Source organism: Giraffa tippelskirchi, chromosome 3, assembly GCF_054371585.1.
Source record: "Giraffa tippelskirchi isolate mGirTip1 chromosome 3, T2T-mGirTip1v1.2.pri, whole genome shotgun sequence".
Classification (NCBI taxonomy): Eukaryota; Metazoa; Chordata; class Mammalia; order Artiodactyla; family Giraffidae; genus Giraffa; species Giraffa tippelskirchi.
In genome coordinates this window covers 175628966-175642500 of record NC_137277.1, presented here as the reverse complement: position 1 = coordinate 175642500, position 13535 = coordinate 175628966, and the positions used below count along the sequence as shown (strand labels likewise).

Genomic DNA, 13535 nt, shown 5'->3' with positions numbered 1-13535 from the left:
TTTTCCCATTCTATTTACTCCTTGACTGTTTTGTCTGATTTGTTTCTCTTTATCAGCTTTAGTGATTTTGAGGATAAGCATCTTGTTTTTAACAGTCAGTTGTTAGGTCAAGGTTTAAAAAATCTTATGCTTTCTGTAACTATCAAAGTTAAAAAAAGAAGACAGAACAATGACTTCTAATTTCCCTTTTATGAAATGTTTTCTTTGCCTGTGTCCTAGTGCTCTCTGTCATGCCTGCCCTCTGCAACCCAAGAACATCTTCCTTCTTCGTTACTTTATCTGAGGTATTACAGCTTGTCTTTTTTTAAAGACATGGAAGATCTCTTTGAGGCTTCCCGGGTGACACTAATGGTAAAGAACCCACCTGCCAATGAAGGAGATGCAAGAGATGCTGGTTCGATCCCTGGGTCAGGAAGATCCCCTGGAGGAGAACATGGCAACCCACTCCAGTACCCTTGCCTGGAGAATCCCATGGACAGAGGAGCCTGGCATGCTATGTCCACGGGGTGGCTCTGAGTTGGACACGACTGAAGCAACTTAGCATGCACACAAGATCTCTTTCACTTTTTTTTTTCTTCTAAATCTGTAACTATATTCGTCATAGCTTTGGTCTCTTTCCAGTTTCCTGCTTCTGATTCTCTGAACTTGCCCATCTTGATGTTTGCATCTTTTATTGTTGGCATCTCTTGGAGATCTAAAGTTCTGCCTCTTGGAGGCAGTTGTTTTTTTTTTTTTTTCCTGGACGCCATACATACCTAGTTGGCTTTCTATGATCTTCACACCTCAACAGCCACCCAATTGGGCATGAAGTTCTTGTGCTCAAATTTAACCCCTTGAAACTTTTCTGGTGTTAATTTTTTCAGAGAGGTTTCCAGGAAACTTGGTTTATTTATTCACAAATGTTTGTAAGGTTTTATATTAATGACATTTAAAGATGTTAAGTCCTAGAGGAGCACATGGCAACCCACTCCAGTATTCTTGCCTGGAGAATCCCCATGGACAGAGTGGCCTGGCAGGCTACAGTCCGTGGGGTCACAAAGAGTCAGACACAACTGAGCGACTAAGCACAAAGATGTAAGTAGGACATCTGAGAGTGGCTTTCTTTCCAAAAACTGCATAAAACACGGTTCCTCTAATCCAAGCTCTCATCTTCTCTGTGGTATAATTCAGTCTACCTCTGGGGCACCAGCTGCTTATGATTAACAAAGTTCCTCTCAGGCCCTTCATGTCTGTTCATAGACCCAATTTGCTTGATCCATGACTTTTCCACATTCATTTTATTTCCTTCCTGGTATGAAGCTGGGACCAGGGCCCTGGTGACTGACAATCCAACTGGGGTCATGCCCACGTCGGGCTGCTTCTAGCCAATGGCAGGACTCTGAGGAGGCGCTGGTCCTGGGAGATTCCTGCTGGACGTGGAACTTGAACAGGCAATTTGTGCTTCTGGTCTCTTGGATGACCTGGCCCATCATTCTCAGAGCTGCACTACGGTCTGAAGCTCTTCCTGCCCAACTCTTTCTTCCCTCTCTCCTTACACAGGTGTCAGACTGCTTTGCGGTCTGAGGGCTCTTCCTGTCCACTCCTATTTTTGTTGTTGTTTAGTCACTAAGTCCTCTCCGACTCTTTTGTGACCCTGTGGACTGTAGCCTGCCAGGCTCCTCTGTCCATGGGATTCTCTAGGCAAGAATACTGGAGTGGGTTACCATTTTCTCCTCTAGGGGATCTTCCCGACCCAGGGATCAAACCCACATCTCCTGCATTGGCAGATGTGTTCTTTACCAGTGAGACACCAGGGAAGCCCGTACACTCTTATCTCACCCTTTATCTTTCACCAGCCTTTCCCCTAATACATCTGTCAAATGTTTAATACTGTCTCAGCATTTGCTTCTCAGCCTCCTCCCCGCACCATCTTAAAGTGCAATCAGTTGATTCAGTTGATTTCAGTGGATCCCAGAGATGGCCAGAACAGGTGCCATCAACACCCCCAGACAACAGGTCTAGAGTGAGAGGTTGCTAGCTCCCACTACAAGTGGATTGCTTTTTATTTGCAGCCCATCTTCGGGGAAAAAAAATGACTTTTATGTCTTGCTGCAGCCTGGAGGTTTCTTACCTTATTCCAGTGAAGTTCCTGATCTTTTTAGAAAAAAGATTGTTAAAAAGATGGTTTCCTTGAACTTTCAGAGGGAATTCAGGGGATTAATTTTTCAGATTCTCTGCTCACTCTACCATTAGCTGGAAGTATTTTTTTTCAACCTAATTTCTTTTTGCCAATCCATGGTGTGCTTTTCTAGCCTCAAAAATTAACATTTGAAAAGCTCACATTTGAAGTTCTTCAGCAATTCAAATGTGACCTTTAGGATTTACCTGCTGGTGGACACTGTTAGCTGACTTGTATCTTTTCCACACGAATACTTGTACACGAATAATTGGTACAGTCAATTCAGACAAGCCCTGGCATCTTAGAACCATTTTTTTCCCTCTGTTAGTTTTTCATCAGTTTGTTCAATTCAGCCATGTTTTGGGCTTGAATTTGGATTTATCTTTAAACATCACTAATTTTTTTTTTCTTGGCCACTTTAGTTCTAATCTTTGAATCAGAAGCAATGAGCTGGGTTCACCCATGGAGTCTGCTTGAGCATGACCCAGCCCCAAACGGATGCGCCAAGTTCCTTCTTTTGCAGTTTTGTTGAATTTCTTTAAGCACAAGCTTGTATTTGCTCTTATCTTTGTGGTTCTTGGTTTTCTGTTGTTTCTGATGTTGAAGGTGACTTCTCTTAGCCAAATGAGCCTTCCTCTTTGGTGTTGCAACACTTTCAGTTAGATCCAAATTGGGTTCTTGTCTGTTCTTTTTGTCATTTTTGAAACTTATCTTGTTGGTTCCAAACTATTCTAGCTATTTTTCTGAGATAAGGTTGTTGGATAGTTTGGGATATTCAGTCGGGAGGGGGCAACCTGCCAGCTTACAGTTAATTTATTCCAGGCATCCTAAGGTTGGGGCAGTTAAGTTACACCTGGGACTTAACACTGCACAACTCCAGGAGGCACCATTCACATAGACCACAGGAGTCTGAAGCTTTTAATACACGTCAGTACATTTTCTTAGATCTTCCATGACATAAACCTATAAGAAAAGTTAGCACATAGGAAAATGTTGAATTTCTGGAAAGGCACCAAATAATGTATATTATATATGGTGCTCAACGGATGAGAGATGCATGTATATTTCTGTTTTTGCCAGCAGTTAGAGAGGGTTTGGGAATGACATTCTGTACAGGGTCTTAAAAATACTCAACTCCTGCCTTCCCAAGGGCTTGTGATCTCCATCTGTCTGCTGGTATCCAGCGACCATCTGCAGCCACACCTGCAACCTCGATCCTCTTGTTCCTGAAGCCAGCTCTAATTTTCTGTCTGTTCAAAGGCCTTTCTTTGCCTTACGGAGATCTCAAGCCTTCACTTCACTTCCCGGTGACTCAGTGGGGAAGAATCCGCCTGAAATGCAGGAGATGGAGGTTCGATCCCTGGGTGGGGAAGATCCCTGGAGGAGGGCATGGCAACCCACTCCAGTATTCTTGCCTGGAAAATCCCAGGGACAGAAGAGCCCAGTGGGCTACAGTCCATGGGGTCACAAAGAGTTGGACATCATTTAGCGACTGAGCACACATGCATGCACAAGCCCTCACTTCACTCCCTTTGGGAATGTTTTTTCTTCCACGTTTTTCCAGTCTTTGTATGGTTTTCTTCTTGGAGCAGCTTCAGACTTTATCCTCCCAACTTCAAATCCCAAAGGAAAAGCCCCAACACCCTTCCTAAAAACCCGAGCAAGAGGTTCATTACTTTTCATCTGCTCTGGGTCAAATATTCACCCCGGACCTATAAATGAACCAATGACAGTGTCCTGGGGAATGTGATGCACTGATTGCCACCAGCCCTACAGATAGGGGTTGGGGTAGCTCTGTCCCACCTTCAGGATGAGGGTGAGGCGGAGCATAGGGGCAACATACAAAGAGGAACTGGGTTCTGGAAACAGCATTTGAAGCTGTACAATCTGCAGCTCAAGTCAGCAGTGCCCTAGTTTTCTTGTTTCCAGTTCTGTGAAATTCTCTCTTTGATGAAACCAGTTTGGGTCAGGGCTTATGGTCTTGCTGCTACTTTCAACAGAAAGACTTCTGGTTGGAGAAAAGGGAACAGATAGTCATGCATATTCTGTTTTTGTAAAAGATAAAGACACACATACATGTGTGTGTGTGCAGAAAGAGTCTGGAATTATATATATATATATATATCACAGTGATTACATCTGGGCAACAGAATTAGAAGGTTATTTTCCTTCCTGTGTTTTCTAATTGTTATTCGGAGAACATAGATTGCTGTGTGATAAAGGGGATGTGTTCATGAGTCTTGACAAAGTTGTTTGACTCCATTAGTTCTCAGAGAGTAAGAGGAGCTTCATCTCATCTATGTTGACATTGTAGGAAGGAATATGAGCCAGCAGAACCAGAGCAAGAACTGCTCCTTCAAAGATGTGGAAGAGCTGATGAAAACTGTGGAGATGGCTGTCCACATCCCTACCTTCCTCCTCGGTCTGCTCCTCAATGTGCTCGCCATCCGAGGCTTTAGCTCCTTCCTGAAGAAGAGGTGGCCTTGCTACGCTGCCACCTCCATCTACATGATCAACCTGGCGGTCTTTGACCTGCTGCTGGTGCTCTCCCTCCCGTTCAAGATGGTCCTGTCCCAAGTGAAGGGCCCCTTCCTTCCCTTCTGTACGCTGGTGGAGTGCCTCTACTTCATCAGCATGTACGGGAGCATCTTCACCATCTGCTTCATCAGCATGGACAGATTCTTGGCCATCCGGTACCCAATCCTGGTCAGCCACCTCCGGTCCCCCAGGAAGATCTTCGGGATCTGCTGTATCATCTGGGTGCTGGTGTGGGCTGGGAGCACTCCTATCTATAGCTTCCATGGAAAAGTGGAAAATTACACGTGCTTCCGTAACATGTCTGATGGCACCTGGAGTGCCAAGGTCTTCTTCCCTTTTGAGGTCTTCGGCTTCCTTCTTCCCATGAGCATCATTGGTTTCTGCTCCTCCAGAAGTATTCACATTCTGGTTGCCCGTCGGGACCACACCAGGGACTGGGTCCAGCAGAAGGCCTGCATCTGGACTATTGCAGTCAGCCTGGCTGTCTTTGTGGTGTCCTTTCTTCCCGTACACCTGAGTTTCTTCTTGCAGTTCCTGGTGAGGAATGGCTTCATCGTGGAGTGCAGAGCCAAGCAGAATATTATCTTGTTCCTGCAGTTGTCCATGTGTTTCTCCAATTTCAATTGCTGCCTGGATGTTTTCTGCTACTACTTTGTCATCAAAGAATTCCGCATGGACATCATGGCCCACCGGCCTTCCAGGGCCCAGCTAGTCCACCAGGACACCATGACCACCATGGCTAAGGGGAAAAAGTCATGCCTGGAGGAAGGAAACCTCAACCTGAATTCCATAGTGGATATCCCTTTCCAGGGCTCTGATGTGGTGGGCTGACAAGTGGCACATTTGCTGGTGTGCCCTCCCTCTGATGCTCACTTGAATGCCATCTTTGCTCAATGTGGCCCCAAAACCTTTCCCCAGAACCCAAACAACTTGACATAAGCCACTCAGTGTCAATATCTGGGGAGCTCTGAAGAACCCAGGTGAATTCTCAATTTCTCACTCTCCAAAGCAGGAGGCCTTTGACTATGTGGATCACAACAAACTGTGGTAAATTCTAAAAGAGTTGGGAATACCAGACCACCTTACTCGCCTCCTGAGAAACCTGTGTGCAGGTCAAGAAGCAACAGTTAGAACTGGACATGAAACAACTGGTTCCAAATTGGGAAAGGAGTACATCAAGGCTGTATATTGTCACCCTGCTTGTTTAACTTATATGCCGAGTACATCATGCGAAATGCCAGACTGGATGAAGCTCAAACTGAAATAAAGATTGCTAGAAGAAATATCTACAACCTCAGATATACAGATGATACCACCTAATGGCAGAAAGCAAAAAGGAACTAAAGAGCCTCTTGATGAGGGTGAAAGAGAAGAATGAAAAACCTGGCCTAAAACACAACATTCAAAAAACAAAGATCATGGCATCTGGTCCCATCGCTTCATGGCAAATAGGTGGGGAAAAAGTGGAAACAGTGACAGATTTTATCTTCTTGGGCTCCAAAATCACTGTAGATGTGACGATAGTCACAAAATTAAAAGATGCTTGCTCCTTGGAAGGAAAGCTATGACAAACCTAGACAGCATATTCAAAAGCAGAGACATCACTTTGCCAACAAAGGTCAGTAGAGTCAAAGCTGTGGTTTTTCCAGTAGTCATGCGTGGATGTGAGAGTTGGACCATGAAGTAGGCTGAGTGCTGAAGAATTAATGCTTTTGAATTGTGCTACTGGAGAAGCTCTTGAGAGTCCCTTGGACTGCAAGGAGATCAAACCACTCCATTCTAAAGGAAATCAACCCTGAATATTCATTGGAAGGACTGATGCTGAAGTTCCAACACTTTGGCCACTTGATGTGAAGAGCCGCCTCACTGGAAAAGACCCTGATGCTGGGAAAAATTGAGGGCAGAAGGAGAAGAGGGCGACAGAGGATGAGATGGTTGGATGCTATCACTGGCTCAATGGACATGAGTTTGAGCAAACTCCGAGGGGATACTGAAGGACAGGGAAGCCTAGCGTGCTGCAGTCCACAGTGTCACAAACTGTCAGACACGACTCAGCAACTGAACAACAATGACAAAAGCACGAGGCAGAAGAACTGAGAGAAAGAGACCATCTGAATAAGGCTGTTTTCCAACTCTCCTCTGTCCTTCTATTAAGCTAGAAGATTCTGGAAAGGAAGAGAGGGGTTAGGAGAGAGAATCGAGAGGGTTGGGCATGGAGGAGAGATGGAGTGGGAGGGACTGCTGAAGCTCCTTTTTAGTTTGGGGATCCTGGGGTAGAGTGGTTGGACTTTCTGGTCCCTTCTGGAGCTCTGTTGACCAATGACCACACAGAGATGCCAGCAGAGGGGGTGACTGGGGAGAGCAAGTATGCACAGAGAACCTCAAGTTTTCTATGGGCCTTGGAAAGGCCTGAGAGGTCACCCAAACCTTCCTGTCCCCAAGAGAAAGCTGCAGAGGGACTGAGGGGCACTGGTGTGGACCAGGCTGTGTGAAGCTGTGGACACTTTGTGGAAGCAGCGGGGACAGAGTGAAAAGCTATTGGTGACACCTGAGAGCCTAGAAGGGACAGGATATACCTGGGAAAGGTAGGAGACAGGCCAAAGGCTGGAAGTGGACAGCCCATTCCTTGGTGCTATCTGAGCATCCACTGCGTGGATTTTGAGCACTGGCCAGGGTGAGGAGAGGCAGTAGAGACAAGCCTGGGAGAGGAAAATTCCTGGACATGACCAGCTTGCTGTGTTGAACAGGCTGGGACGTTGTTGGTTTAGTTTTAGTTTTAGATTTAGTTGGATTTAGTTTCCTTGAGAATGATGAGAAGGAACCTGGCTTGATTTGGTTCAGCCAGAGAAGAGCAAGATGTTTGACTTGCCCATCAGAGTCCTGGCTAGGCAGCTGGCCACGGTGGCACTGTTCACAGAGCTGTCCCTGTTCTGTGGCTGGGAGGGAGAAGATGAGAGAGCCAGAGACAGGGATGGAGGACCCATCACAACGAAACAGGGCTCCTGGCAGTTCCTGGCTGGAAACTGTAAATGATTCACTCAGGGTTTGGACTGGGCTTCTCTGATGCTCTAGACAAGGTGTGGCGGTGACAGCTGAAAGCCTGCCGATGACTCAGCTGTGCCAGGGAGTGAAATGATTATCAGGATAAATTATAGGATGGTTTGCAAGACGGAGTGAGTGGGATGAAAAGTGACGAATGAGATGATGTGCACAGAGGGGAAGTCTTTAGGAGGAAAAGCAGCCACCTTCTACCTGCAGCATAAGAGGGGAGGGGGTGGGGGATGTGCAGTGGGGAGAAGAGGGTGATTTAGATAAAACCCTGAGTGGGAGGAGGCGAGGTTGGGTAATCGCCCAAGTCTTGAAGTGCTGGGGTTCTTCGAGGGGTGGGGTAGGGGGTGGGAGCGGCAGGAAGGATGGAGGGCAGGGTGGCTTCCTGCCTGAGAACCCTCAATTTGACCGAGAGCCGTTGACAAGCAGGAGCCTCGCCTTCTCCTGCCTCCCCTGTGGTCAGTGGTCAGGTCGCACTCCGTGGGGCTGGAGGGAAGGGTGAGGAAGAAAGGTCGAAATGGAGCAGTGATCATGCCCAGGACCAGAGACTCCGCCCCTCAGACGGGGCCTGTACGGGGTGCCAGACAGAGTCAGGGCTCTGTGGACCCCGAGATGAGTACTGCCCGGCTGCCCCAAGCCCTGGACACTGCTCCTCCTGCCTAGGGCTGCACAGTCCCACGGCCATCCTGGACTGAGGCATACCTGTGCTACTCTCAGAAAGCCAGACATGCATCAGCAGGACACTCGGCTGGGTGTGGTCAGAGCCCGGGATGGGTGGAGCTATGAGTCGCCCCTCCCCCAGTTGCTCTCTTTGCGCCAGGAGCTGGGAGCCTGCCTGGTGAAGCTGAGTGGACAGTTCATGCCACCATTGTATTCAGGGCCAGACAAGGTTCTAAAGAAGAAAAGGATGAAGGGACCCTGACAACCCATCATTCCCAGTGATGTCTGTAAGCATACAGTCTTGTCTTATGGGCAGCATGACTCTGCCTGAGCCGGGTGACAGAGGGCAGGAGGGGAGTCTAGACTCAGGAACTGTGTAATTAACTATTAGCTGTAGGTCCTTGTGGGGATGTGATGGTATGGAGTGGATGTGACAACTGTGGACCTGTGGGTGAGCCTTGGGGACCTCGTGACTGATCCCAGTACTCTCAGGGGAGGGCATGGATCTGCTCTCTCTCCCCAGGGGGACCCATCCTGGCCTGTGGGGTGGGGCTGGGCACAGATCCAGTGCTGCAGGCTGGACTGCTCTGTAGGAGGGTCCACCCTCGGGGCTCAGTCTGGCCCATAATCAGCAGTCAGGCCCAGCTGGCACAGGAGGGGCAGAGGGGCAGGATTAGGGTCAGGGTGCTGATGAATCCACCTGCAGCAAGCAGCAGTCAGTGAATTGGGGACAGCTGAACCTAGCTGTGGAAAAGCCGAAATTGTCACCACTAAAATCAGTGGAGGCTTAGGGACGTGGTCTGGTCATATGTGTCACCTTATTTGTACTCCTAATCTGAAAAACTCTGAGATACACTTGGTATACGGACATGTGTGAAACTAAGACAGTTAATTGGAAACAATAATTTGATTGATCTGATTTTCCAAATAAATAGATTCCTGTGATGCTGAGTAATAAATAGATTTCTATGATGCTGAGTAACCTTGTGTTAGGCTACACTTATTGGCTCCAGAAAAGAGCTGGCCACTGATGGCCCTCATCAGGTGACCCAGTAATCTTCGTCAAAGGAACTACTAAGGGGCCAGGTCAAAGAAGCCACCTAGACACTGAGTCTGGGACCACAGAGAACTACACTCTGGCCTCACGAGCATAGCTGGGACCTGTCCCAAGTGGCCAGGAGCCAGACCCTGCAGGGTCACAATGCAGCTCCTCACAGTCACTTGGGTATACCTGGTTCTCTCTGGTGGCAGCTGGGCCACACAGACCCCACAGGCTGTGGTGCTGCGTCCACCTCACCCTGCTACCGCCATCTTGTCCCACCACCACCATGACGCTGGAGCCACCTCCGAAGGCTCTGGCTCCTCTGCACACATTATGCAGCCCAGCACAGCATACCTGCTGACCGTGAACAGGCTGAAGACACAGGGCCAGTTCTCCGGGAGCCTTCCACCAATGACCCCTCCCTGCTCTGACTGCCCATGGAGTGAGTCCGTCTCGCCCAGGTTAGATCTGATTTTTCCTTCATAGCTCATCCCACGTGAGTCCTGCTGACCTATCCAGTGCTCCTAGAGAATGTGAACAGCCAGGTGCTGGCAGTTCTCCTGAGCCTCCCAAAATCCTGAGCCTAGCCCAGCTGCGGCCGGGGTGCCAAGGGATGACTGGGGACACCTTTGCTCCTTGACGGCTGTTGTGGACTGAATTATGTTACCCACCCTCCCCACCAAATCAGGTATTATTTTCTTGGTCTCCAAAATCACTGTGAATGGTGACTACAGCTGCAAAATTAAAGATGCTTGTTCCTTGGAAGGAAAGCTATGACAAACCTAGACAGAGTATTCAAAAGCAGAGACATCACTTTGCCTACAAAGGTCCATAGAGTCTAAGCTTTGGCTTTTCTGTAGTCATGTTCAGATGTGAAAGTTAGACCATGAAGAAGGCTGAGTTCAAGAATTGATACTTTTGAATTGTGGTGCTGGAGAAGACTCTTGAGAGTCCCTTAGGGTGCAAGGAGATCAAACCAGTCAATCCTAAAGGAAATCAACCCTGAATATTCATTGAAAGGACTGATGCTGAAGCTCCAATACTTTGGCCCTGATGCAAAGAACCAACTCACCTGATGCTGGGAAGGCCTGAAGGCAAAAAAGAAGGTGGTGGCAGAGAATGAGATGGTTAGATAGCATCACTGACTCAATGGACATGAACTTGAGCAAACTCTGGGAGATAGTAAAGGACAGGGAAGTCTGGGGTGCTGCAGTCCATGGGGTTGCAAAGAGTCTCAAAGAGTCGGATGCAACTTAGCAACTCAACAACAGCAACCGCTATCTGTTTGTTGAAGCCCTAACCCCCAATATGATGGTATTTGGGGATGGGACCTTTGGGAGATACTTAGGTATAGATGAGGTCCTAAGGGTGGAGTGCTTGTGATGGGATTAGTGCCCTTATGGGAAGAGACACCAGAATGCTTGCTTCCTCCCCCTCCTTTCAAAAGGGTCTTTGAGGACACAGCAAGAAGATGGCCTTCTGCAACACAAGGAGAGAGCCTTCAGCATATATCAACCCTGCTGCCACCTTGATCTTGGACTTCCAGCCGCCAGAACTGTTGTTAAAGCCACCAGGTCTGTGGTATTCTGCTCTGGAAGCACAAGAAGGCTAAGACAACAGCCATCTTCGGCTGACCCAGAAGCCACCCCACATCTGGACCACGATGTCCCTTCAGGGGTAAGGATGGACCCTCCCTTGGAATATCGGCTCGCAAGGAGCTTTTACATGGAGAACGCTAGTCCACAAACTGCACTTGGCCACTGTATTCCTGTAGAGTCTCTCTCTCTCTGGAGACCCTGTGAAGCCAAGAGTCATTGTATGAATGCTATGTAGCTGCCACAGGATACAAATGATATTTGCAGTGAGATGACAGCCGTGTTACCACAAATAAACAGAGAGTGCACAGAGGCTTGAAATGGTTGAGACCTGGTGGGCGACTATAGAGACTAACAGAGGTTAAAAAGCATTCTGTTGAAAGATAAGTGAAGAGAACAGTTGAGAGCTTCAATTGTGTGGGTGTGAGGAGAGTCTGGTGTGCAGAACAGTCAAGAGGTAGTGACAGAGGCGTCCCCACATGGGAACCATGTGGGGATGGTGGTCATACCCACACAAGACCCCCCTCCATCAACCCAAGAGCGTAGGCTGTGCTGTGGGCTGTGACCTTCCAGGGCCACTATTAGACCCCACGGCTGAGGGGGACAGAGGACTCAGAGGTCTGCAGAAAAATGCCACAGAAGATCCGGGGAAGGAGGGTTAGGAATAATCCCTGAAACCTCCATTACAGCCACCTCTCGTTTTTTTTCACCTAGAGGCAGCTTCTCCAGTGCTCGCAGGACACAGAGCCGTGAATGGACATTTGATTGAGAGCATATGGCAGGCAGGTCAAGGTGGGCGCAGGAGCTGGGGGTGGAAGGACCAACAGATGTCTTTCTGCCCTAACACTGGCCTGAGCATCCCATCCCCCACCACCACCACAAGCCTGCGAGATGTGTCCTCCACACAAAGGCACTGCAGGAGGGCCTACAGGGCGCTTGATGGGGAGCTAAACGTGCCCCTCAGGGCTTTGAGGTCTTCGAAGCCCTGTCACTTCAAAGGCTGACATCACTTCCGCTGGGGGGAGGGGCCCTGAGTTCACCCTGAAGCCTCAGAGAAGCCTTTGTCCTGTGGCCCTCACTTGAACAAGTGCAACCCTGCGAGGGAGGCTGTTAAGATCTAGGGATCCGAGGGGCACTTACAGTCACGCAAGAGGGACCTCAGGGTGCGTCTGTGTAATGAACGTCTCTGTGAAGTGTGTTCCCGGCCAGAGAGCCCTCTCTGCGGGTGGCACATTGTGGGTGGTGGTGCACAAACACGTGTGTGCGTGGCCTCTCATTCAAGGAGTGAGGGCCAGTGGAAGCCGCAGAGAAGTTAGGGAAGATGTGCAGTTACAGCCTTGACCTGGCCAAATGCAGAGGATCCAAGAAGCTGATGGTCATGGCTGGTGGTGCCTGAATGACCCTGACTTGGGAAACATACAGGCATCCAATGACCCAGGGACCATCGTGTGAGGTCCAGGATCCAACCACAGCTCTAGGGGTGGACGGTGGGGTTTCGTCCTTCCCTGAAGGACAGAGAGGCCTCGTGACCAAGGGTGTGGGATGGTCAAGGAAGCTTCCAAAAGACCTGGCACCAGACAGGTGGGTAGGCCGCCCCCAAGATGTGCCGGATGTTGTTGGCCCTGGGTTCTGAGAGGGGCCACCTTCAACGGCAGATACAAGCCTCTTGGCTGTGCTTTCCTTCCCATTTTTATGAGTCCTCAGCACAGACTTCAAGTGGTAGCTGGGTTCAGCTCTCACTGATTGGAATCACACACATGCAGCAGAGTGGAGCAGGTGTAAATGCAAAACCAGGAGGCATATGGGGGACTCGTCAGCACATCCAGGGGCAGGAGACCCAGAAGTACTTGGGGAGGGAAAACTGGCAGGAAAATGCACTCCTGCAAACTAATAAAACATGGGAGCAAGCTGATCATTCTTGGAGTATTAAGAAAATTTGACTTCAAAAGCTGGGACATTGAAGTCACATGGATAAATTGGGGATGAAAATTAATGTCATGGAGCTGGAAACTCTTGATATTTCTTTTTTTTTTTTTTAAGATTTTTTTGGATGTGAACCTAAATTTTTAAAGTCTTCATTAAATTTGTGACAGTATTGCTTCTGTTTTATGTTTTGGCTTTTTGGCTACGAGGCATGTGGGATCTCAGCTCCTGGGCCAGGGGTCTAACCCACATCCCCTGCACTGGAAGGTGAAGTCTTAACCACTGGACCACCAGGGAAGATTTCCTCCCTGGGATCTCATGCTGCAAACCCATTTCTAGAAAGGGACTGGTGCCTAACCTGTGGGGCTGCCATAACGAAACACCTCCGACTGAGGGGCTTAAACAACAGAAATTTATCACAGTTCTTGCAGTCTAAGTTCAAGGTCCCGCAGCTTGTGATTTCTGGTGAGAGCCCTCAGGCGCCTTTTCATTGTGTCCTCACAAGGCAGCTCAGCTGGTAAAGAATCTGCCTGCTATGCAGGAGACCCTGGTTCGATCCCTGGTTTGGGAA

General features: G+C 48.7%; 1 protein-coding gene and 1 long non-coding RNA gene across 3 annotated transcripts in view; both read left to right on the top strand.

Annotated features, from left to right (window-relative positions):
• Positions 1-9386, top strand: part of GPR55 (G protein-coupled receptor 55) — a 63527-nt gene extending 54141 nt beyond the window's left edge. For both annotated transcript variants that reach the window (XM_081585597.1, XM_081585598.1), the window contains exon 2: positions 4473-9386. In XM_081585597.1, coding sequence (XP_081441723.1) covers positions 4481-5527 — 1047 coding nt within the window. In that variant the 5' untranslated portion in view covers positions 4473-4480 and the 3' untranslated portion in view covers positions 5528-9386. The remainder of the gene's footprint in view (positions 1-4472) is intronic.
• LOC145543581 (uncharacterized) overlaps positions 1-13136 on the top strand; it is a 22964-nt gene extending 9828 nt beyond the window's left edge. The window contains exons 2-3 of the long non-coding RNA XR_014080880.1: positions 10894-11123; positions 11756-13136. This is a non-coding gene — a long non-coding RNA (uncharacterized LOC145543581). The remainder of the gene's footprint in view (positions 1-10893; positions 11124-11755) is intronic.
• The last annotated feature ends 399 nt before the right edge of the window (positions 13137-13535 follow it).